At 30.1% G+C, this 27,071-nt stretch overlaps 2 protein-coding genes and 2 long non-coding RNA genes across 4 annotated transcripts; 2 read left to right on the plus strand and 2 right to left on the minus strand.

Moving 5' to 3' along the window:
- Positions 1-4,697: 4,697 nt before the first annotated feature.
- Positions 4,698-5,952, minus strand: LOC146921023 (uncharacterized). Its single transcript, XR_015011984.1, has 2 exons — positions 5,814-5,952; positions 4,698-5,694 (listed from the first exon to the last, which is right to left on the minus strand). It is a non-coding gene; the product is annotated as an uncharacterized LOC146921023 (long non-coding RNA).
- On the plus strand, positions 4,880-8,324 carry CRK2 (cysteine-rich RLK (RECEPTOR-like protein kinase) 2). The gene is made up of 7 exons (XM_085714421.1): positions 4,880-5,728; positions 5,863-5,976; positions 6,126-6,265; positions 6,344-6,554; positions 6,708-6,942; positions 7,423-7,573; positions 7,671-8,324. The coding sequence occupies exons 1-7, from the start codon at positions 4,963-4,965 to the stop codon at positions 8,004-8,006; spliced, it is 1,953 nt and encodes a 650-aa protein (XP_085570547.1). The 5' UTR covers positions 4,880-4,962; the 3' UTR covers positions 8,007-8,324.
- Positions 8,314-10,865, minus strand: MENG (S-adenosyl-L-methionine-dependent methyltransferases superfamily protein). Its single transcript, XM_085714422.1, has 8 exons — positions 10,709-10,865; positions 10,566-10,630; positions 10,384-10,474; positions 9,528-9,610; positions 9,167-9,300; positions 9,025-9,086; positions 8,758-8,857; positions 8,314-8,579 (listed from the first exon to the last, which is right to left on the minus strand). Exons 1-8 carry the CDS (start codon positions 10,811-10,813, stop codon positions 8,479-8,481), a joined length of 741 nt encoding a protein of 246 aa, XP_085570548.1. The 5' UTR covers positions 10,814-10,865; the 3' UTR covers positions 8,314-8,478.
- Positions 10,866-18,075: 7,210 nt separating this feature from the next.
- On the plus strand, positions 18,076-19,662 carry LOC146921026 (uncharacterized). Its single transcript, XR_015010752.1, has 3 exons — positions 18,076-18,484; positions 18,563-18,626; positions 19,509-19,662. It is a non-coding gene; the product is annotated as an uncharacterized LOC146921026 (long non-coding RNA).
- Positions 19,663-27,071: the final 7,409 nt, after the last annotated feature.

Raw genomic sequence — 27,071 nt, forward strand, 5'->3', positions numbered from 1 at the left:
AAATTCCTCAAAAAAATTATTATAGTTATATAATTTTTAAGTCATATTAAATAAAAAACTTATGAAGGTAGACAAATATCTAAGAGAATCAGAAGCAATTTAAATGATAATATTGTGATACAAGCTTTCTAAACAAGTTATCAATTTGTAATATTTTTAATAAATTTTAATTTTAATGCGTACTAGCCTTAATGAGTAATGAAGTTTTCCTAATAAGTCATCTCAATATAATATATAACAGAAAATTGAATATTAATCAGGACATTCTCTTTACCGTCGAATTTTAATAATTATAATTATAATAATAAACAAAAAATTTAATTTTTTATAACTACAATTATACATTAATAAATTAAAATAATAAGTATTATTAAAATAAAAAGGGAAAACCAGTTCATTTCTTTTATCACAGGTTGATGAAATTTATTGATCTGTCTTTAATGTCCAGGATCTTATCTCTTTACCACTAGACCAAACATTTACAAATGTATTACATTTATATTAATATATCATCGGTTGATTTTAATTTTTTTTTTTTGATATTTTATCTCATTCTTATGAGTGTGTTTCCATGGGTGGATGCACCATATGGATTTGGTGTGGCTATAGTCACACCAAATTTTTCCTAAAAATAAACTTACATGTGAAAGATGTCTACAAGATAACAGTAGAATTGCAAGTTTAAAAAAATTGGTCGACCATTTGTGATTATATATACTTGGTGTTGTTATACATGCTTTTGCATCGACACCTACATGTGTTCATAGGATGGGTCACTTTTCATTGTAATCTATTACCCGATGCAATGAAGTTTTGTTAGGTTGGATCAACAAATCATTACATATAACTTTTTTTAAAAAAAATATTTAAAATATATATAATTAAATGACATTCTATATTATAAAAACTTCAAGACTTAGACTAGATTCTATTATTTAAAATTTGAACACTTGAATACAATTGAAACACTTTGAATCTCTATGACATGAACCGAGTATTAATAGTGTGAACACTAGGTCAGTGCTTAGAGGAAACACGTTGTATAAGTCAAGTACAATGTTAAATGAGCAAGGGTCGATACATCGCCGCCTGGATGCAGTAAAAAATAAGCAAGAGTCTCAACATCTTTGTGAATGAGTGTGAGTAAATAAGTTAGTTCACGAGAGTTTGACCCATTTTAGAACATGGAATAAAAGCACCCTTGAAAATATATGGAAATAGTTGACTCTAGGACTAGAAGGAAGGTTAATTTTATGTGCCAACAAGAAACTAAGTGGGTGGGTGAAAAGGCGAAAGAATTAGATAGTTCAAAATTTAAGCATTGATACACTGGAAAAGTTTGATCAAGAAATGGTGTAGGCATTATTGTGAATAAATAAGGGAAAAAGGATATTATGGATGTAAAGAGGATAGGAGATTGGATTGTAGCCCACAAATTTGTAGTTGAATTAGACATCTTTAATTATTATTTTTTGAAAGGAAATAAGACAACTTTAATGTTATTAGTGTTTATGCATCTTAGGTATGGTTGAAAGAATGTCCTAAAGTAAAATTTTGAAAGGATTTGAAAGGCTTAATTCAAGATATACCACAAGAAGTAAATATTTTTCTAGGAGGGGGTCTTAATGGGCATGTTAGGAGTGTTTGATAAGTTATGAAGGTGTGAATTATGGTCTAGCCTCGGGGAGATAAATGCACAGGGTAAATTTATCCCAGATTTTTTGTTGTCTTCTAATCTTACTTTAGGAAAACAAAAGGGAGTCTTATTACATACAAGAGTGAGATGTCATGTTTTCAGAGAGATGTATTTCTTATTAGTAATTATGACAATAAGATTTGATGAACTTAATGTTTTACCTTGAGAGAGTTTGACTATCCACTGGGCGTGCCAATTTGTTTACGTTGGATTTTCGTAAACAACCGCTGGTTTACAAATGGTAACTTGCAAGATCAACCAGTAAATCTTAGGACATATTGTGTTTGTTCTTGTTGTTAGAAATTCTGTGTTTTTGGTGTCGAAAATGTAAGAAATACAATAAAAACAATCGAATTCAATCCACTTGAACTCAATCGAACTTAACAAAGTAAAGTGCAAGAACACTTAAAGAAAAAAGGGTAAATTGTATTGATTAAATAAAAGTTGGTACACAGATTCATACATTGCAACTTGTGACTCGTTTCTCGCTTCCATACGGATACTTTGAGTGTAAGTTTGTATGATGGAATTGTGACCCGTTTTTCCTATGAAAAACTACTATTTATACTAAGTCTAGAAATAACTACACTTCTTTGAAATTCAAACTACAACTGCCACAAGTCGACAGTTTTACTTATTTGAAAACAAACTTAAAATACAAACTGACTTAAAGAATAACTGTTGATAACCACCTTCGAAAATTGCTCTATCGAAGTCTTCTACCATCTTCGAACCCATATTTGCTTTCAATACAACACTCTGTTCGAATCTTCTTTAAATCTAGGTCAACTATACTTTGACCATATTTATTACAGCTAGTAAAATATATTGGCTAACACTTGGCTTTTTTTTTCATTTTTTATTTTTTTTTAAATGGCCAGGTGTAAAAAAAATGCCACGTCATATTTTTGTTTTAAAAATATTTAAAAATAAATTTTAAAAAACAAAAAAATCCAAAAAATAATAAAAAAATTTAAGTTTTTTTTCCAAAAATTTAAAAATCGAAAAATAATTTTAGAAAAATCCAAAAAAACATAAAAATATTCAGTTTTTTTTCCAAAAAATTTAAAAAATCGAAAAATAATTTTGAAAAAATAAAAAAATCCAAAAAATCATAAAAATATTCAGTTTTTTTTACAAAATTTTAAAAATCCAAAAAATTCAGAAAAAATATTAAGATTTTTTCTGAAATATAAAAAAGCAGAAAAATAGTCATATTTTTTTTCATATTTTTTTTCCAAAAAATTTAAAAATCGAAAAAAATTAGATTTTTTTTCAAAAATTTTAAAAATTAGAAAAATAGTCAGATTTTTTATTCGAAAATTTTATACCACAATTTTAATAAAATATTGGGAAAAAAATCATTTCATTCCACAAATTTTTTTTGCCTAATGATTCTAACAAAAATCCGTTTTGGGGCTATAATAAGAATTTTTATTCTCAAATAATATCAGAGGGTTTTGTCATCGTCGTGGAAAGATTTTATAAGATTTATGATTTATGAATTCTACCTCCTCTAATGAAGAGCTTAATTATAGGAAAAATAGAATTTCCACGACTTTTATAAAAACCTCTAAATTTGAATTCAGATTTTTAAAAATTAATTTTTTTCCAGAATATTTTTTAAAAAATCTGACCTTTTTTTCTAATTTTGAAAATTTACTTTTTTTGTATTTTGAAAATTAAATTCCAGAATTTTTAAAAATCTTTTTAATTTTAAAAAAATCTGATTATATTTTCTGATTTTTTTCTAATTTTTTAAATTTCCAAAAAATTCTTAATAGTTTTTTATAATTTTTAAATTATTGAAAAAAATCTAATTTTTTTTCGATTTTTTATTTTTTTTTTCAAAAAAATATGACGTGGAAAATTTTTTAAAATTATTTTTCGATTTTTAAATTTTTTGGAAAAAAAACTGAATTTTTTTATTATTTTTTGTATTTTTTTATTTTTGAAAATTATTTTTCGATTTTTTGCATTTTTGGAAAAAAAACTGAATATTTTTATTTTTCTAAAATTATTTTTCGATTTTTTAAATTTTTGGAAAAAAAACTTAACTTTTTTTATTATTTTTTGGATTTTTTTGTTTTTTAAAATTTATTTTTAAATATTTTTAAAACAAAAATATGACGTGGCATTTTTTTTTTACACCTGGCCATTTAAAAAAAAAATAAAAAATGAAGTAAAAAAGCCAAGTCAGCGCCACGTCAGCGAATCTGCTGAGTTGGAGGGGGGAGGGGTGTTTTCCGGAAAAAAAATTTTTTACAAGGGTGCAATTCAAACAAAATTTTTTACAGGGGGGAAAACCGAAACTCGCCCAAATTACAGGGGGATAAACACATATTAACCCAAAAAATTAAATTTGGGGGGACTAAGCCAATACCCCAAACATATGGTGTTAAAAACACTTTGACTCATTAAAAACCTTACCACCATAGGATAAAATTTTGATGAAGGAAAATAGAGTGCCATAGTTTACAATAGCATAAACCAAGTGAGAGTGAGTTGTGAAAATCATCCTTAATAGAATCCCGCGTGTTATCCCACCAAGTGAGACTAGAGACCGAATACTAATATTCACAATATGATTGACACAACAATTTCCTTCTTTATAAATGTGAGTGACCTTAAAAGTCATAATTCTACGCAAATCCAAACAGTTCAGCCAACAATTATATAAATTCCAACGAATAATCTTAGACTACGTCAAAGCAAAGCTGACAAGTTAAGAATCAATTTTAAGTCAAAGATGAGTACAACTTTTCTCTTAAGCTAACTCAATAACAAGAATAACATCCATAATTTCAGCATTTAGAGCTTATGAAATTCAAATACTAGAAGCAAAACGCCCAAGAAAAGTAGCTTAAATTCTACATTGTGGAAATACCCTAAAATATCCACAGAAGTATATATAGATAGTGGAGTAGGATTTTATGTCTGTAGAAAAAAGCTACATTGTTGAAAATTTATTTCATTGATTAATGTAACGAGAAAAATGTGATGATTACGTGGATTTTAAAATTACCAAAAATAATAAATAAATTATATTTTAAATATTGTAACAAGTGTCTATTACACATTTATTAGCATGCCAAAAATTCAACAGTGGGGTCTGGTGTCTTCAACAAGTTTATTAAGTCAAGTCAAGGATATATAGGTGATCCAACTACACAACCAAAATCTGCCTTCAAACTACGATGAAAAGAGTTCTTCCTAAAGTTCAAGGATTGCAAGAAAAAATATAATCAGATTGGATCATCTAGAAAATGAAGAAACCAGCCCCTCTCTTTTTTTCTCAATGCCTCAAACTGCTTCTAATCAAGTTTGCACTACTATCAGAAACTATAATAGCAGAACCAAGAGCAAAGACAGTTATGATAATATGTGGCCATCAAGTAGAGCATAACACAAGCATCTTTGTTCCGAATTTTGTTGCAACTATGGAGAAGATTAGCGAGCAGATGCGCAGTACCGGCTTTGGCACAGCAGTTACTGGGACAGGACCTGATGATAACTATGGCCTAGCACAATGCTATGGAGATCTTTCATTACTTGACTGTGTGTTGTGTTATGCTGAGGCGCGCACGGTTCTTCCTCAGTGCTTCCCTTATAACTCCGGTCGCATTTACCTTGATGGTTGCTTCATGAGGTCTGCGAATTATAGTTTTTTTAATGAGTATACAGGAAAAGAAGATAGAGCTGTATGTGGGAACACAACTAAGAAGATCTCGGGTTTTCAAGTAGCGGCGAAGGAGGCAGTGTTGAGAGCGGTTCGAGATGCACCGAAAAATAAAGGCTATGCCAGAGGGAAAGTAGTTGTATCAGGAACTGCAAATGAATCTCTTTATGTTCTGGCTGACTGTTGGAGAAGTTTGGATTCTAAGTCTTGCAAAGCCTGTCTCGAGCATGCGTCGTCTTCTATTTTGAGATGTCTGCCCTCGTCAGAAGGACGGGCACTCAACACCGGATGCTTCATGAGGTACTCAGACACAGACTTTCTTAACAAGGAAGTGGAAAATGGGAGTTCAGGAGGTAAATAAATTGTAGTTCTCGGCACTTTTTAGTGGACAAAATTATGCTAGGATGTAGCTTCATGCATTGAGAAAAATTAACAAACCTAGTAGTGGTAAATCTTGAGTATGAATCAAATTTGTTGACTTGTACAGGTAATGTAGTAGTGATAGTCGTTGCAGTAGTTAGTTCTGTGATCGTTGTGATGGTTGCCGTAACTTTTGGAGCTTATATCTGGAAACAGAGATACATTCAAAAGAAAAGAAGAGGTATTAGATTTAATAGCTTATCTGTATTTGTTGATAATAATAGCAAACCTAGAATATCACACCATTTATATCATCATAGATTCAGTAGCACTTATAACACAACTACATTAAGAAACTTTACTGATCCAAATGGTCATTCTGGTTGCCAGGATCAAATGATTCCGAAAAGTTAGCAAAGAGTCTAGAGCAAAAAAGTTTGAACTTCAAGTATTCTACATTGGAAAAAGCTACTGGATCTTTTAATGACAATAGCAAGCTAGGACATGGAGGGTTTGGAACGGTTTATAAAGTATTTATCTTATCTGAAGACCTATAAATAACCAAACCGTTTTACATATCAAGCGGATTAACAATTAGGTTGCTGCAGGGAGTTCTACCTGATGGAAGAGAGATTGCTATCAAGAGGTTATATTTCAACAACAGACATAGAGCAGCAGATTTCTACAACGAAGTCGACATAATTAGCGGTGTCGAACACAAGAATCTAGTTAGACTATTAGGATGCAGTTGTTCAGGACCTGAAAGCCTTCTTGTATATGAATTTATGCCTAACAGAAGTCTTGATCGCTTCATTTTTGGTAATTTCTGAACTCATGCAGTAATTTAGACAACTAACTCGTGCTTGTTCAAGCTATTGCCTATAATATAACAACACCTCACTTTGACCATTAAGTGATTATCAGTTTAACATAATATGAACTAGATATAATGTTTCTTATGCATAATGACAGATAAAAAAAAGGGAAGAGAACTAAACTGGGAAAAAAGATATGAAATTATTATTGGGACAGCTGAAGGATTAGTTTACCTGCATGAGAACTCCAAAATAAGAATAATTCATAGAGATATAAAAGCCAGCAACATCCTATTGGATTCAAAATTTCGAGCTAAAATTGCAGATTTTGGTTTGGCCAGGTCCTTTCAAGAAGACAAGAGCCACATAAGCACAGCTATTGCAGGAACTTTGTAAGTATCTTAACACATTTTGGTATAGAGAAATGTTTTTTGTACAACTAAACTTGGACAAATTTTGTGACAACTTTTAAGTGGTTAACACAGTTTAAACAAGTGGTTAATTATGTTTAGTAGATAGTTAATAAAAATATCAAGTGTTGAAACTCATTAACCACGAATTTGGACGTGATATTGAACACTTAAAAATTGTAGTTAATCACGTCCAAATTTTTGGTTAATGAGTTTTGACACCTCATATACTCATTAACCATGTTGTGAATTAACCACCTATTTTGCTTGCGTTAATCACTTATAGATTGTTGTCTCAAATTGTGAAATTTTAGTTGTTCAACTAACACACTTTTTGGTAAACAGTAACAGTTTTGAACAATCAAAATAAGAATAAGAAGCAAAAAACAAACTGCTATTGCAAAAAAAGAATAGTGAATTATATCTGAAATAGTAATGTACTCTATATTCCTGGATCTGAAGGGGGTATATGGCTCCAGAGTATCTTGCTCATGGTCAGTTAACAGAAAAGGCAGACGTATATAGTTTCGGAGTATTACTGCTAGAGATAGTTACTGGAAGACAGAACAACAGGAGCAAAGCATCAGAATATTCAGACAGTTTAGTTATAGTGGTCAGTTGCAGATTCCTCTGTTGTTTTGTTCTGATTGTTGTTCAACTAAGGAACTCTTTTTCTATCTTTTATCTGACATAAAATTTTGCAAGATCAGACATGGAAGCATTTTCAGTCGGGGACTGCCGAACAGTTGTTCGATCCAAATATAGAGATGCACAACAACCGCAATAGCGATGTTAAGAATAAGATTTTAAGAGTGATTCACATAGGACTTCTATGCATCCAAGAGGTCGCTTCATTGCGACCAACTATGTCAAAGGCGTTACAGATGTTAACCAAGAATGAAGAGCATCTTGTTGCTCCCTCTAATCCACCTTTCTTAGATGAGAGTACCATGGAGCTCCATGACACAAGTGGCGACCCATTTTACCTCCTCAAAACAGATGATTCAGTTGCTACTATGTCAAATAGCTCTTTCTATCCCAGGTAACCATGGAAATGCAGAGCAAATAAATCACTGCACACATTAAGTCTGCCGTGCCGCAAGTAAATTGGCTTGGCCCGGGATTATGACACTGAAGGTTGTTACCATTGCATTTTATCAGTTTCTGTTCCAAATGTACACTTCAATTATGGGAAGCAAACAATGTAAACTGTATAGTTCCATGATTAGCATTTACTCCAGAAATTAGATTAATCCGATATGTAGCAGCTCATAACTAGTTTGAAATTTTGAACAATCATGACAGCATCATTATTTAAGAAATATAAAGTCATACGAAAACATGACTGGAACATTTCCTTGAAACTGCAAATAGAATTAACAGCAGAATGTCAGGCAATAAAAGAGCCATGGTTCATTTGTTTATAATGCATTTGAATTAACAGCAGTTTATATTTATACAGCCTGAACAGGGGAGGTAGGAATTTATTGGTATACAAAGATGATGCCTAAATGTCATCTAATGTTTAGCTACCAAGCACCCCATGAGGCCTCCACCGATCTCATAATGTCGAGCAGTAGAAAATCCTACTTCTAAAGCAAGTTTCTCCAATTCCTTCCCTGCATCACAGGAGTATTATTAAGTTAGGTGATCAACATGACAAAGTTCTAACATCGATAAACATGATCACTTAGTATTTTCCTCTTACTACTATAAAAAAAATATGTTAAAACAGAATCAACATGTTCCAATTTACGCTTGATCGGATAAATGCCTTCAGTTCAATTGAAAACAAACCTGTTAAAAATTCTCTTATTGAACTTTTGAGATATTTGTAGTCATCTGAAAGGCCATAAACAGAGGCTACAGGGACAACAATATTGTCAATCATCCACTCCTAGAACGAGAAATGGGGTTAGACCTTCCGCTCACACCAAAGAATCAAAAAGACGAAGGCAAGTTAATTGAAATTATTATTGTAATTTAATATTCATATACACATGTCAAAAATAGATTTTCCTCTAAACTTAAGCAGCGCAAAACATAAATGTTGCAAGGGTATACCGTAAATGAAGAAGTTAGTAGCTCATTGCTTTTATTAAAGTCAAGGATAGATGCTGTAGAACCTGGAAAGTAAAAAGTAGCACGTGTCAAATTTTATATAAACACCAATCAATATGTTATTGACTTGAGATACAACAGCTACCGGGCTTCAGCACACGTAAAATTTCCTGCATGGCTTTACGCTTATCAACAACATTTCGAAGACCATAGCCCATAGTGATTGCATCAAACCAAGCATCAGAAAACGGCAAGTCAAGAGCATCACCTTCAACCCACCTAGGATGTACAAATGATTAAAATCTCCCTATTATACTATCACCAATGATACTAATGTACAACTTGATCACAAGAGTACTCTTCACTATAATTAGTGTTTTAGCTTTATAACGGAGAACGTGGAAAAGAAATGAATAATTAAATGTGTACAGAGCAACTTTCTCTCGTAAAAATACTTTCAGGCTGTTATCTAATTTCAGGATACTGCAAAAGTTACCCATGCTCACTCAATATTATTGAAGCAATTCTTTGAAAGCGACCGTGATGAGGCGACCATTAGTTGCTCCTTTGAGAAATCAAGACCAATCACCTACATCCCAAAAGATTCACAAAACGGTGATTTCATTGCAAAAATTAGAGTAATTCTTATGCAAACAAAATGTCCATAAAGGATTTGTTGTCTTGTTCTATACCATGTTAATGTATCTTGAATAATCGGTTAATTGTTTAAATGCGGAATCATTAAAATAATTAACAATAAAATGCATTGTCAGCTTTATAAACACTAAATAGGCCCATATCTCTGTGGGCAATGTGGAACTAAACTCACCCTTTCATACCCAAAACGTTGGGATCCGATAAAGAATTTGGGTTGGTTCTAACTCAACCGGAAACCAACTTGTAAGGTGATGGTTGGGTAAGCTTTATAAACACTACATAGGTCGTATCTCTAGGGAATGCGGGTATCTCTTTTTTCATTGTACTCCTTCCGGTCACATTTATAAGCAAAAAAACACTTTTTAGGTTCATTCAACACCTATTGTATTTGGTCTATAATATAGACCAAATACATTAAGTGTTGAATGAACCTAAAAAGTGATTTTTTGCTTATAAATGTGACCGGAGGGAGTACAATGAAGGCAACCCAAACGCCGTAATTAGGCAGCTAGGGGCACACCGCAATGAAGGTGGAATTTCCAATAAACCCGATTTTATTCCACCCTTCACAACACATTAATTATATTTTTACCTCACCATGTCTCATTTAACTATTTTAATCTCAACTCCAACATAATATTGCAAAAATGAGTTGGCAACATATTTTTCAACAATATGCAAAAAAGATAGAGAAGAAGAGCTTGCCTTGCCATTGGAGGCAACTTTGTTAGACAAGAGAAAGGATAAATCACCACTTCCACAGCAGACATCCAATACACGGTCACCCTTTTTTGCTCTGTTACCAAATTCAAACACAAAACAACCAAATTAATTAATTCCATTAGAAGGAAATGATTAATGATTAAGTGAAGAAGCAAAATACGTACTCAGTCCAAGAAACAGCCATTCGCTTCCAAATCCGGTGCTGACCCAAGCTCAGCAAATCATTCAGCTGCAACAATGAAAAGGTGTGAAGGAGAAAGAAGACTAGAGAGAGAGAGAGAAAGAGAAAGAAAGAAGAAGGGCGCACGTTATCATAGACAGGAGCAATGCGGTTGAAAAGCGCCTGTCGGTCGTTGGAGCAGCGAATGGAAGTCGGTCGGAATGAAGGATAAGGAGCAACCGCCGGGAACATCTCTGCAACACAACATTCACAACTCTCACGTGTCAAATTAAAGTACGTGTTTTTATTTAACCGCCGTTTTAAATTGGAGTACATTTTCTATTTTGACTTATTTGTTTTAAATAAAACTAATTAGTATCATCGTTTATAAAAGGGGTAATAGTCACTTTGGTCCCTGAATGTGTAATGATTAGTCATTTTAGTCCTTCATTGTATCAAAATTTTAAAATAGTTCTTGATTGTGCATTATGTTGATCAAAATAATCCTTGACCCTAAAATAACATTTCAATGCTCACAATAACTCTTTTCATATAAGGAAGTAAGTATATTGAAGGATTAATCTGACAATATTAATTAAACATTTTAACATCAAGGACTATTTTGACTAACAAAATGCATAGTCAGGGACTATTTTGAAGTTTTAATACATTGAAGAACTATTTTGACTACTCATTACAATTTCAGGGACCAAAGTGACTATTACCCTTTTATAAAATTTAAGTTTTTTTAAACAAATTATGTGTAAATTTTGGGAACTTCTACGGTACACCAGCAAAATTAAGGTGTACCGATACTCTTACTTCAAAAATTTATAAATTAACTATCATTTTTATGAAATAAAGAGCTATGTGTTGATATTTATATTTTAGAAAATATCATTTCATAAAAAAAAACATCATTTCATTGTTTATAGAAATAATACTAATTTTTTTTACATTTTATTGTAAAAAAATAATCGAAATTATCTATTACGAGTACTAAAAATTCATAATAATTAAATTTTATTTCGTGGACGTTTTTGGTAAATAAGATTTAATTATTACAATTATAGGTGATAGAAAACAATTTTTCTCTTCAAAAACTAACACATTTAACTATTAATTCAATGATTTGGTGTACCAATACACTCAAATCTTTGGATGTACCATAGAATTTGCCGTAAATTTTTGGTTACTTGTATTTGTGGTTTTATGAATAGTTGAAATTTATTAGAAAGAGAGAGAGTGTGTAAGAAAAAAAAATTAGAAAGTTATTTAGGAAGGTAGGTTAATTCAAACTTACGTGTTTCTCTGGCTTTCTTTAATGTGGTACATTTGGTGATGTAAGACATCTTGAGATTTTATGCAAAAAAAATTGAAACTCATCGAGAATTATCTTGATAAGGATTGGTTTATTTCTATTCAGCATATCCTTCGGAAAGGAAATTCTTGCATTGATATCCTTGTTAAGTTTGAAGTCAATAGCTTAGACCTTGTTACATTTGATGAGTATCTTCCTTGTTTATCACATGTTTTACCAGCCGTGTCTGTAACATCCTGATGGTTTATAAAAATTATATAGGTCATTCGTGGCAATTTTCTTGAGTTATGAATTATTCGACGACTTATATTATATGTAAAGAATTTAAGTAACACTATATTTTCTTAATTGACTAATTAGAACCTTTGGCTGTTTATTTTAGCTATGTGTGTAGTTTACTTCTTTGATCAATTTGATAAACTAGAAATGTCTTCGACTTGGTAAATTATTTTAATATTAATTAAGGAAATTGTTTATAGTAAGAAATATAAATTATTTCTTTAATAATAATTAAATATAATATAATTGTAGCTTAGGAAAAGTAGAAACGTGCATGATGGTATAATTTCTTATGTTTTAGTTGATAACTCCTAATATTTAGGAATGGTTAGTGGGATTTACAGTTTTCTCTATAACCCACGTTTTGTGTTGATTGAGTGGAGTATTATTCTCTTAATTAGTTATTTTAGTCTATTGTAATTCATATTGCAAATCATCTTAGTTTCCTGTCTACCTCTCATAACCGTGTTCTCTGCCAGTCTCACACATTCTCCATGATATGCACTGTATGGCCAAGTTGTTGTTGCTCTCATATTAAGTGCATGCCTAATGCCTCTTCTTCCTAATTATGTTGGTGTATGATGTACCTCACGTTTTTCTTCTCTGGCCTCATAATTCAATTGTCTAATTCAAACTCTCTTTTTTTCTCTTCAATTATATATATGACCCTCTATTGATATATCACACACCATCCTCTTAATTTCTTACGGTTCTAAACAAAATCCATGGCCATTAATTTTGCTCATGCTTATTCCTGTAACTATCATTCATCAAATAGTTTTTCAATTCCGTCCTAGTTTTCAAGTGACGCAAAGGTAACACCTTTCCAAACATATCTTTATATTCATCCTACTTCGGTCTTGTCTCTAATTTTAGGATTTATGCTTTTGAAGCTTTGAACTCTTTCCTAGCAAGTGATCTTCCTATTGTGAAGTTTTCATATGAAAAATGTTAAAGGTAAGGGCTCTAGTCTTGACCATGATCTAAATGAAAATGATAGGTTATGATGTTGAATTTGATATGCTTCTTGATTTGATGGTTGAGTGAAAAGATTTATTATGTTTTTATTAATTTTCTTGTAGTTGATAATTATAAGAATTGATGAGTTGCAATTTTGTTAAAGTATGTGTTTTGATGAATGTGTAAATATTGATGATTGCTTATTTGTGAAATGAAAAATGTTGTTGAGTTAAAATGATTCTCTGTGGTGTATGTGAGTTAGAGGCTGTGTGCAAGTTTATTATTTTATGTGGTTTAAGTGTCAATAAATAAAGAAAGAGTGCATAACATGCATATCATTGCATTTGATGGATTCTTAAGTGCCAAATGGGGCGATTCAATGTAATATTAAGTGCCAAAAAGGGCGATTATCAAGTGCCAAATGGGGCGATTCAATGGAATATTAAGTGCCAAGAAGGGCGATTATTATATTATTTTATCAAGTGCCAAGTGGGGCGATTCAATGGATTTTTAAGTGCCAAATGGGGCGATTATTATTATTTCAATGGATTTTAAGTGCCAAATGGGGCGATTATTATTATATGCCAAATGGGGCGATTCTTTATTATATGCCAAATGGGGCGATTAAAACTGTTATGCCAATTGGGGCGATATCCGGATCATTGTCTATTTGCATTTCATGCATTTGCATCAACATTGAGTATTGAGTCTTGTGTTTGTTCTTATAGTATATTTTAGAGTGATGAATATTTTAAATTAAAAAGAAATGTTTTAGCACGACTCCTAGATGATGGTTGTATATTCTTATTTGATGTCTTAATTTATTATTGATTTTATTTCATGGGTGTTGAAGACTAACCCTTACAACCAACATTTTAGGTACCAAAGAAGAGATGATGTGTGCTTGATGTTTTGCTTGAAGCATGTACGCGGGGAAACAAATTTGGGTTTTTCCGATTTGTAATTTTAAATGTTGTTTACTTTTAAGAATTTTAACTAAATTACTTTAAAGAATTCTGTCGAAGTTTTGTTAGGAATTATTTATTATTGAAAAAAAAATGAATAGTCTTATTTTTCTAAAAAAAAAAGAAATATACGTAAATGTCTTGGATTAAAATCCAGGACGTTACATTATGGTATCAGAGCAATAATCCTCGGACAAATATTTTTGGGTGGGACGCTTTTGAATGACGCATGCTTTGATTGATGTGTATGTGTGGATTTTTTTGATCCTTGTGTGCTTGGTTTTGATATCCTTCTCTATTCTTGTTATTTGGTGATATAAAGTTACTGGTATTCATATGTAAGTTGCATTGGTTTTGCAAATTTTTGAATCAAGGTTAATCTTGAGATGATGTATTTACGTGGTTTTGTGAGTGTTAGATTGTTCCTTATTTTGATGGCTATGTTTTGGTGTAGTAGGGGTACATGCCTGTTTTATTCTAGATTTGCACTGCAACAACTTTATTTAGCGCTGTCTCTAAAAAACTGTTAGGCCAATTCTTATTTTTATTTAGGTCTTGCTTGTACAATATGGGTTTTTTACCTTGGTCCCCATTCTATTGTTTGCCTTCCCCTTTTGGTTTGATAGCTTTCATTAAAAAAGAAAAATGAATGAACGGTTTCTAATAAATCTATTTTTTTTTTTTTATAAAAAAATGACTTTAATGAAATAAATGGTTAGGTGTTATGTGAAGAATTACATGTTCAAGAATATTTTCAATTACATGTTCAAGAATATTTTCAATTGTACTTTAGATTATGAAAAATATAAGGCAAGTAATATATTTAAAGGTTCACCTACATTGCTTAGTTTTTGTGTAAAGCTCTCGTAATTTTCCAGTATGTGATCTCTGTGTTAATTAGAGTATGTGTTTGTGGTTATGGATATAAAATGCTAACTTCTTTTTGTTTTTTGTTTTTTGTTGTTATTTATAGAATTGCAGTTTTGGATTAAAGGTTATTTAAGTAGATGATTGAGCTAGTTATTTTTATGATTTTAGTTTAGGACTTATTTAACTAATCCTTACTTGTGAGGTTACCTAATGGTTTTCTTTCATTTAAAAAAAAAAACTGTTATAGCTCAAGTTAAGATCAACTAGTGAGTAAAGATTAAATTACCATGATTAAGTTACAATCTTGTGTTCAATTCAAATTATAGTTTTTATTCATGAGTTTGTATGACTTGTTGATTTGATGGAGTCCTCAAGCTTTATAAGTTATAAGCATGGCTTGATAGTTGATAACAAAAAAAAAAATTCATTATTATGGTATGGGTTAAGTAATTAATTGATTATGGTATGGGTTAAGTAATTAATTGATTTTTGCTTGGTATTGGGTTTCTAAAAAGTGATGGGTGAATGAATTTTAGTGATAGGATGAATTGTTTGGTGGTAGTTTAATCAATTTGTTGTGCAATCAATATGTTCAATTTGATTAAGAGTACACTATTATTTTAGTCCTTGCTCTCTGATAATTGAATTCATTTATTATGTTTGGGGTTTGTTAGCAAGACTTTAGAGATTATCAGTGTTGGAATTGCTTTGAGTTATCTGCTATATGCAAAGAGTTGTATTGATATTTTGTAATCTAGTTATATCTTGTGATTGATTTTTGTTTAATTATTATTTCACTTTGCTTCTAAAAGGAAATGTTTTCTTTTCTTCATAGTATAGTAGAATTTATAATCTTGGTTTATTTGTTATTTTCTTATGGCGATTTTTTTTATTTCTCCATTGTTGAAAAAAAAATTATTATCTACCATCCTTTTGAATTTTAAACTCATGTCTTTCCACAATGGTATTTGGTATCTTTTTCTTTTTTTTTAGGGAAGGTATTTGGCATATATGTTATGTCATTAATAGCAAAGAAACAATTTGTATGAACTATAGATTAGTGACTAATTTATTAAGGAGATAGTTTGATAAAATATGATAATTTGTGAAATAGAAATTACTTAGATGATGATATATTCCCTTATAAATGATTCTTATAGGATTAGTCTATAATTTGTTTTGGTGCTGCTCTTATCATTATAGTTTCTTCCGCTGCTAACGGTCACTAAAAGCCGTATTCGTCTTAATCTATTTTTCGATGTTTGTCACTAGAAGTCACTTATATGAAAATCTGTTTTTGGTTATCTGTCACTAAAACTATTTTAGTGTGTATTTTGTTTTCTAGTGTGCTGTTAACGGCAATCGATGAACTTAATTTTTCTACTTTTGGAGTGTTACATTTTGGAAGAATTTTATGGCTTCTCTCTAATAGATATATGTATTTCTTTCCTTAGTTATGTTTTATTGTGGTGCATTCTGTTTTGCTATATGTCGTGTTCTCTATATATTCTTTATGGTACTTTTTTGGATTTGTTTTTGTGAAAGATAATTAACTCAGTTCTTGTTAAGTTAAAGTTTGTATGGATATATTTGTGAGACGAAAATAAAAGAATTTTTGATTTCGTGTAAATGTATTTCTTTGGATTGATATCATTTTGATTGTGGTTTAATAGAAAGAGCTGAAAAACTGAAAAGTAATATGATTGTGTGACTTGTGTGTTCTATCAGAAAATAAATATAGAAAAACAATTGTTGTGTATCTTGTGTGTTGCATGCATACTACTTGCGGTTAAGTTGCTTGATTCTTTAGAGTTAGTAGATTTTTGGTTTATTCTTTTTAAGACATTGTTGGTTGCAAATTATATATTACTTTTGGAAGCTCCTAAAACTAATACTAAGTCGTAAATATGTTTTCTGACTCGAATAAACTATAGGACTTAGATGACTCCGCTCCCATCGAGAGATAGTGTGTGCTTGTTCCGCCACCATTCGAACCTTGTCTTAATGTCATCCCTTGTCGAAAGGTGTCTGTTTTAGCTATCAATTCGCAAAAATTCTTGACCTTTAGTGGTGATAAGTCGTGTTATTATTGCGGAGGAGAGTGAACCAAGAGTGATGAAGACTAATATGAACTCGTAGAACACCAAGTGCAAGTTGAAGAGAATATTATGATTGTTGGGGTAGGATAGTATGTATCACCATTATGATAGATGACCAAGTAGTTGATATCAGAGTGCGCAGTGGAAGCATGGTATAATTCATGTCATTCTTAAGTTTTTTTTTAATTTGTAGTTATCTACCTGAAGCACTACTTTACACTAGTTTCACCTATTGAGATTTGCTTATAAATATTTTGGCCGTAAATTTATTTAAAAAAAAATGGTTTTATGAAAAATATTTTTGTAAACTCTACCATAGTGTTGCTACTATCTAGTTTCGAGGACGAAATTATTTTTTTTTGGTGGGTAGAATGTAAGACCCCAAATTTTATTTTAACCTACTCATAATTATTTATTCTATTCATGTTTAAAAATATTTTATCTTCATTTATAATAAACTTATTCTAGTATCCTATGATCTTGTTTAAATGAGGGATTTCTACCTTAATCGTTTATAAACTTTCTAGTTTCGAGGACGAAACTATTTTTAAGGGGGTAATAATGTAACATCCTGATGGTTTATAAAAATTATATAGGTCATTCGTGGCAATTTTCTTGAGTTATGAATTATTCGACGACTTATATTATATGTAAAGAATTTAAGTAACACTATATTTTCTTAATTGACTAATTAGAACCTTTGGCTGTTTATTTTAGCTATGTGTGTAGTTTACTTCTTTGATCAATTTGATAAACTAGAAATGTCTTCGACTTGGTAAATTATTTTAATATTAATTAAGGAAATTGTTTATAGTAAGAAATATAAATTATTTCTTTAATAATAATTAAATATAATATAATTGTAGCTTAGGAAAAGTAGAAACGTGCATGATGGTATAATTTCTTATGTTTTAGTTGATAACTCCTAATATTTAGGAATGGTTAGTGGGATTTACAGTTTTCTCTATAACCCACGTTTTGTGTTGATTGAGTGGAGTATTATTCTCTTAATTAGTTATTTTAGTCTATTGTAATTCATATTGCAAATCATCTTAGTTTCCTGTCTACCTCTCATAACCGTGTTCTCTGCCAGTCTCACACATTCTCCATGATATGCACTGTATGGCCAAGTTGTTGTTGCTCTCATATTAAGTGCATGCCTAATGCCTCTTCTTCCTAATTATGTTGGTGTATGATGTACCTCACGTTTTTCTTCTCTGGCCTCATAATTCAATTGTCTAATTCAAACTCTCTTTTTTTCTCTTCAATTATATATATGACCCTCTATTGATATATCACACACCATCCTCTTAATTTCTTACGGTTCTAAACAAAATCCATGGCCATTAATTTTGCTCATGCTTATTCCTGTAACTATCATTCATCAAATAGTTTTTCAATTCCGTCCTAGTTTTCAAGTGACGCAAAGGTAACACCTTTCCAAACATATCTTTATATTCATCCTACTTCGGTCTTGTCTCTAATTTTAGGATTTATGCTTTTGAAGCTTTGAACTCTTTCCTAGCAAGTGATCTTCCTATTGTGAAGTTTTCATATGAAAAATGTTAAAGGTAAGGGCTCTAGTCTTGACCATGATCTAAATGAAAATGATAGGTTATGATGTTGAATTTGATATGCTTCTTGATTTGATGGTTGAGTGAAAAGATTTATTATGTTTTTATTAATTTTCTTGTAGTTGATAATTATAAGAATTGATGAGTTGCAATTTTGTTAAAGTATGTGTTTTGATGAATGTGTAAATATTGATGATTGCTTATTTGTGAAATGAAAAATGTTGTTGAGTTAAAATGATTCTCTGTGGTGTATGTGAGTTAGAGGCTGTGTGCAAGTTTATTATTTTATGTGGTTTAAGTGTCAATAAATAAAGAAAGAGTGCATAACATGCATATCATTGCATTTGATGGATTCTTAAGTGCCAAATGGGGCGATTCAATGTAATATTAAGTGCCAAAAAGGGCGATTATCAAGTGCCAAATGGGGCGATTCAATGGAATATTAAGTGCCAAGAAGGGCGATTATTATATTATTTTATCAAGTGCCAAGTGGGGCGATTCAATGGATTTTTAAGTGCCAAATGGGGCGATTATTATTATTTCAATGGATTTTAAGTGCCAAATGGGGCGATTATTATTATATGCCAAATGGGGCGATTCTTTATTATATGCCAAATGGGGCGATTAAAACTGTTATGCCAATTGGGGCGATATCCGGATCATTGTCTATTTGCATTTCATGCATTTGCATCAACATTGAGTATTGAGTCTTGTGTTTGTTCTTATAGTATATTTTAGAGTGATGAATATTTTAAATTAAAAAGAAATGTTTTAGCACGACTCCTAGATGATGGTTGTATATTCTTATTTGATGTCTTAATTTATTATTGATTTTATTTCATGGGTGTTGAAGACTAACCCTTACAACCAACATTTTAGGTACCAAAGAAGAGATGATGTGTGCTTGATGTTTTCTTGAAGCGTGTTCGCGGGGAAACAAATTTGGTTTTTTCTAAATTGTAATTTAAATTAGTTTAACTATTTTTGTAAAAGAAAGAAATATAAGTAATGTTTTGGATTAAAAATCCAGGACGTTACAGTGTCCTTTTCAAGGACTTAATTTTCTTCTCTTTTTTTTTCCTTTCTTTTTTCTCGTGTAACAAAACAAAAACTACAAAACTCTACTTCTTTAATTTGAGTGTCAATTATAAAATGCACTTAAAAAACAACGAGTGGAAATAAAATAAAGGAGAATAATGCTACCCTATAAAAAAGTCAAATTCACTTTAATTCTTGATAAAATTCAAAAGACCCAAATTAAAATAACTTTTACTCTCTAGAGTTAGTCTATGTCATCTTTACATTTTGTTTGGTTGATGGCTTGATGGTGGAAATAATTAGGAAATAAAAAAAAATGAAAAGAAGAATTTTTTTACAAAGAAGAGATTATTTAGTAGTTTGGCATGAGAGAAATTAAAAATAAATTATCAGAGAAAAGAAATATGTATATTTATAAATATGTATATTTAGGTGGGGCTGTTAACTTGCACCCACCTAAAAACACTAAGGTGCAAGTTAACAAGCTGCACCTACTAGTTATTTACCAAAACACCCATATTTTTCTATTATAAACAAATATTATTTATGCTATTTACAAAAATGTCCTTTTAATTAAAATAAATTTTAATAGAGACAAAAGGGTGTTTTAGTAAAGTACAAGTAGGTGCAGCTTGTTAACTTGCACCTTAGTGTTTTTAGGTGGGTGCAAGTTAACAGCCTCCACTGTTAACTTGCACCCACCTAAAAACACCAAGGTGCAAGTTAACAAGCTGCACCTACTAGTTATTTACCAAAACACCGATGTTTTTCTATTATAAACAAATATTATTTATGTTATTTACAAAAATGTCATTTTAATTAAAATAAAGTTTAATAGAGACAAAAGAGTATTTTAGTAAAGTACTAATAGGTGCAGCTTGTTAACTTGCACCTTAGTGTTTTTAGGTGGGTGCAAGTTAACAGCCTCCATATATATATATATATATATATATATATATATATATATATATATATATATATATATATATATATATATATATATATATATATATATATATATATATGAGGAGGGATCCATTGACTCCAAGAGTAAGTTTAAAGAGTTACTTCAAATTATGGCCCTTCATTTTAATAGTAATTAATGGTTGTGATTAATTGATGATAATTGTTATGGTTAGGGTTTTGTAGTCCTTCTTTCAATTTCACAAGTCTGACAGCAATACCTAATGTGCTTAATTCTTCTATTAATCTTTGTATTTCTCAACCTTCGACAACCTTACCATTCCTCAATTTCAATCCTTAATTTTTATTATTTTAAAGATTGTGTCCCATTGACAATTTTGGATTCCCAAAATATTGATTCCCAAGTTGCTTTCATGGAAATGAAATTCGTGGGTTTTCTCTTTTTTCGATTGATTAATGAATGGGAGAAAACAACACATATGAGAAAAAACAAATCTAGTTAATCTTCCTCAATAGAAAAGGTAAAAAAGCAAAAAGGAAATCTTGTGAATTACCATGGAGCGATGTGTGTAATGTTGTTTACGTGATGTGTGTGTTGTTGTTGAAATTGAAAGAAGGACTACAAAACCCTCACCATAACAATTATTATCAATTAATCACAACCATTAATTACTATTAAAATGAAGGGCCATGATTTGGAGTAACTTTTTAGACTTACTCTTGGAGTCAATGGATCCCTCCTCTATATATATAAAGGTCGTTAAAATATAGTTAGATCTCATAAATGAGGAGGAAAATTACACCGACGTAATGTAACATTGGTGTAACAATGCTCAATATCGTTTTATTTTATAGATATTTTTTAAATTTTATCATTTTTCTTTTTGAAATAAAATTTGATCGTTGTATTGTAAGTTTATATCATCCACACAAATCAAAAAATCTACACAAATTTATAAATTATTTAATATGTTATTAAGACTCAAAATTACGGGTTTATGCACTTTTATTGAAGACAGCTAATCTTGATGAATCAAAGTAACATATAAAATGACTTTAAATATGTGTAAAAAAAATTGAAGAAAGATATGTGTAAAATTTTAAATAGATGATTTACATCATATAAACCTACAACACAACTGTCAAATTTAAAAAATATATATCGAAGAAAACTATAATCAACGTTGTAACATTATCTTTCGTGTAATTTGACACTCTATAATTCTTAATTCATTAGTGGACTAAGAAAGCCAACTATAGCTTATTATGTGTCCATCTGTTTAACCAATTAACCCTATGTTGGACAAACGCCTTGTCGGTCAAGTTCATTATGAATCATATCTTGATAAGGCACTATCAAAATTTGAACTTTACATGAACCCTTTTTGGAGTATTTTTGTGAGCATCCAAGTGAAAAAGCATCATATAGAACCAAGCTTTCTAAAGCACCAAATTAGATAGGTATTTCAATTCTTAGGAAGTTTAACATATTAAATTTATTTGGGCTTTTAGGTTTGACTTATGATCACGATAAGTTTATTTAGTTTAATACTAAAACTGCACTTTCAGGTGTTGTGGTCTATGAATCTTGCTTTTGCTGCTAATCTCTTTTAATAAAGTTTGATTTCTTTTAGTTAGAAAGATTGTGACAACGAATGATCTTTGACCACTAATTGGGGTATTGAAATAAACATGTGTCCTTTGTTTAGGTCAAGTATGATAATGGTTAGACTAATACCTTTAAGTGTGAAAAAAGTGAAGAAAAAAAATTATTTGAATTCAAACCTCTACATATTAACGTTCTTACCAATGTTCCGCAAATTGAGTGTTAACACTCCGAGTTTACCGAATTTATGTTTTTAGTACCAAAATCGTGTTAACACGGAGGTAAACTCGGTTTCCAGTAAATTCAGAAGGTTTGACCAGTTTGACCGAGTTAACGCTCGGTAAACTCGTGTAAACTCGACCGAGTTTACCGAGTTTTACGAGTTTACATCGGAAGAAAAATAAAAAAAAATTGGCCCTTTTTTTTGGCCTATTTTTTTCAAAACCCAATTCATTTTCTACAAGCTCAAAGACTGAAACGTTTACTGAATAGTTACCTTTAAAGTAACACGTTGTTCTTGAAATGAAACATTTCTTTTTCTTTCTTCTCTGAGTTCTCAAACCATGAACAGGGGAGCACATACCAGTTAGGGTTGCGAATCCGACGGTGGAAATTCAGATTTCGACGCCGGTGATTGTGACACTGGTTAAGGTTACGGTGGTGGTGTTTGTTGACCTTTTGAAGAAATTAACTAGTTTATTTTTTAGATAGTTTTATTAATAACTTTAGGAACTTGTGAAACTTGTTTTTTTGGATGGTTTTATGGATGGCTTAAACTTAGAGACTTATGAAACTTATGATTTTGTGCGTTAATTTTTGTATTTTGATGCTAAGTTGAGCATGCTGTTTTATTATGGTAGTTTGGTATAATTTGTCTTTGTAATTAAGTCATATTTTGCATTATTGACCTATTTACAATATTTTATTAGCTTATATATGTCATGCATATAATAAATTTTATATAATTTTAATTTTAGGTAAACTCGTACGAGTTCTTGAGTCGAGTTTACATAGGTAAAACGAATTGAGGTAAACTCTCGAGTTACAACTTCTTACAACTATCAAGTAAGTTGTATTTACACACAACAAGGTCCTATGTTTTATTAAACTATAAAAAGGTATATAATTTGTTGATAATTTATCTTGTTTAGTTCCATAAAAGGTGCATTGCTTCTCTTTTTTTTCTTTTTTAAAAAGGTGCATTGCATGGAAGACATAAGGATCTTGCTTTTTGAACAAATTATATACCTTTTTACATAAGGATCTTGCTGATCACCATTCAATCAAGTTTCATCGGCAATTATGCATTCAATACAGTATTCCTAAAAAAGATACATAAACAATTGCAAAACTATGTTTTTCCTCAAAAAAAAAATTGCAAAATTTTTTTTAAATGTTTTGAACAGTTTATAAAATGGACCAGTCAAAAAAATTAGAAAATGGAGAACTCTTATTTATCCATGAGAAAAAGTTGAGTAAAAACCCTAATGTTCATGATCAAATTATTCTCGTAGAAATATAAAGAGAAATGATTAATATAGCGAAGAAAAACATCAAGAAATTATCACGACACATCATATTCACGTATTACCACTAGTTTATTTTTTATTTTTTTCAAAGAACCGCTAGTTTTATTGTTCACTCTCATATGTTCCCCTCATTCAATATGTATTTTGTTCACTTATCTATGGTTTTTTGTCTTTCATCCACGTGCATTTAAACTTTCATGGCACTATGTGATTCACTCTCCAACTCATCTATAAATACGAACAAGGACCATGAAATACGTACACTCATGAAAGTGGATTAAACCAAGAAGAGATCCCCATGTTTTATATGATCAATCCTACTTCCGGAAATTATGAGATATAATTTTTATATGATCAAGATATAATTCAGGATTTTCCGAAAAAAAAATCAGCTAAAATGATCAAAAGAAAAGATTATAGGGCGACCAGACCAGCATATTTAAGTAAATATGAATAATTTTTATAACTATTTTTATTGTATTAGATTTTGTACTTTGTGTTAAACGTTTTCGTCTTTTTTTATGTAATACATCTTCAATAGTTTGAGTATATTAAGTTACATTAATTTTTTACATATTTAAATGTATTTATTCTAAAATATTATTGAAATAGGTTGTCATATAAATGCATACTCTCTAACTAATATCATGTTAAATCTCAAAATAAAATTTAATCTAATTGAGTTTTTTTTTTTTGAAAGAATAATCTAATTGAGTTATTAGCTTGTTAGTCTATATATATAAATATGTGTTAAATTACTTATTATTTATTTAAAAACATTAATATGAAATATACATTTAAGTAGACTTACATACCAAAAGAAAAAACTTTCAAAAAAAAAGGTCTGACTCATGTTTAAAAATAAGCTTATGACACGTAAATGTCCACCTTGAGCCTTCATTTTTAATACGAGGGAAGACTTAATTCTTTGAAAGTCTAGTTGTAATTCCTCCTTGGTTGCAACTTATCATCTAGTTATTTAATCCATCCTAAAAGACAATTCTGCAAAAGGTGAATAAATTTAAACGTGTGAGCACTTAGCAGAAAGCAAGAGCAAATCCTTTCAAAGGAAAGTATTCTGTTAGTTGACTAAATAGTTTAAATTAATCCCCTTCTTTTAGAGTTTTAGAGTTTCAAAACTTTGTCTAATCTTTTGTAAAAAATAAATAATAACTTTGTCTAATCTAGTGATAAATTGGCAACATCTTTTTGTTTTATTTTTCCATTTCTATATCATATATAGTAATTAAATTTCTCAATAGAAAATTCTTTGGTATCTGAATTTTGGTTGAATACAATATCGGTAGACAAAATTTATTTACCACTTTATTTTATTTTTAAATAAACTAATATTAAAATATGACATAATGTTGTATTATTGGATGATGGGTATTAACCCAACTAAATTTATAAAAGATTGTCTTTTAATGGCCTAAGTCAAAATATGATTTGAAAATTCTGAAATCAAAATCAAACACATTAGTCTACATTGAGTTGGATTCTCCAATCTTGAGGATATCTTATTTAAAAATGGGATCCACGGTCTCTATATAAAGATCCCATTTCTCTTGCCAAATACAAACTAAAGTCAATAAAGTACTTCCATTTATGTCCTAAGCTCTTAATTTTATCACTTCTCAAGCCAACTCGACCTCCTTGCTTGTATATCCTCACAACCAATTTTTTTGCAATTTTTCTTGGAGTGATTATATATAGGTAGTAGTGCAGGTGGTACAAATTGAACCACTCAAGGCATGCATAGGCAAGTTAGACACAAAATAAATAATAAACTAGAAGTATCCACATCTTCATATAATAAGGTGAGGGAGAACCAACAATCTCAATGAAATTTTACAATCAAAGTTGCGTGTGAGCGAAAGATTCAACATATTTTGGCCTCTTACCAGGTATGTATTCTATTTTATATCTTATATCATACATAAAGTTTTATGGTGAGGATTAATCTAATGCAAAGCTATTTTTGTTGATATGAATTGTGCTTATAATGCCTACTAAGTTCATATAGCACGTGTATAAATTTTTTATATAGTGGATTTTTTAAGAATAAATTATCCCTTCCTCTATTTTAAAAATAATGGTACTACATTTAACTCCACTTATGTTTTAAAATGTATACAATCCCCCCTTTAAAGATGTTATAAAATTATATACTTTGATGTGAATTTATATTTTTTTCATCAACTTTTGTTTGACCTTGTTAAACAATTTTTTATTTTATCAAAATGACCTTTTTTGTCCAATTGTTTTTCGCTATCATATGCTCCATCTTCCTCTTTACATTGTTAGGAGTTCATCATGTCAGCCATCGTCGTGCTTGATGTTAATATATTCTCTTAATTTTTTTATTTTATTTTTTGAGGAAAATATTCTCTTAGAGTGTGTTTGGAAGGAGGGTTTAGGAGGGGAAGGGAGGGGAGGGTTTACTTTTCATTTTTAAATTACGGACACTATGAAATATTTTTAAAAAAGTTAACATCTTAACATGATAAACGATCATATAATACGTCAATCACACTTAATTTATTTTAAAAAAACATGTTATATAGTCCGTAATTTAAAAAAGAAAAGTAAACCCTCCCCTCTCTTCTCTTCCTAAACCCTCAATCCAAACACACCCTTAATTTTTGACAAGTTATGTTGAAAATATAGTGCACTTTGCTATTGTTGTTGTGTTGGAGCTTTGAAATGATGAGTGGATTTTACAAAGACCTACTTTGAAATTTGGAAAACAAGAGCAATGGATTGTTGCTCTTTGATGGCCAAGAAAATCGATAGATGAATTGGATAAAAAAAAAAAAAAAAAAAGCAATCACTTTAGTATATAAAAAATTGTTTAACATGTTAAAAGAAAGTTAATGGAATAATACAAATTCGGATCAAAATATACAATTTAGCATCCTTAAAGGAAGAGTTATGTATGTTTTGAAACATAAAAGGAAGAGGTCGTAATATCATTATCTTTGAAGGGAGAAAAGAATTATTTACTCATTATTTTATGAATTCCATAAATTATGAATGTATATTATGAGCTTTCAGAAGAGTAAGATAAATATGAGTTCAAAGATAAAAATTAATTGATTGGGTGGTTGATATTTTTTTAATCAAGGTACAAATAGTGAAAATACTCAAACTAAGGGTTAAATACGCTTTTGGTCCTTATAAAATTTTCAAGTTTTAGGGCCTCTGAAAATTTTTATTAATTTTTGGTCCTTCAAAAATAAAATCCTCATCACTTATGGTCTTTTTAAGTCAGCTTATGTGTATGTATCATATTTTTTTTTAATAAATTTGTATTAAAATATTTATAATATTATAACAATCTCT

The sequence above is a fragment of the Medicago sativa genome, chromosome 5 (genome assembly GCF_051527215.1).
Source record: "Medicago sativa cultivar Bolivia chromosome 5, Bolivia_mono, whole genome shotgun sequence".
Classification (NCBI taxonomy): Eukaryota; Viridiplantae; Streptophyta; class Magnoliopsida; order Fabales; family Fabaceae; genus Medicago; species Medicago sativa.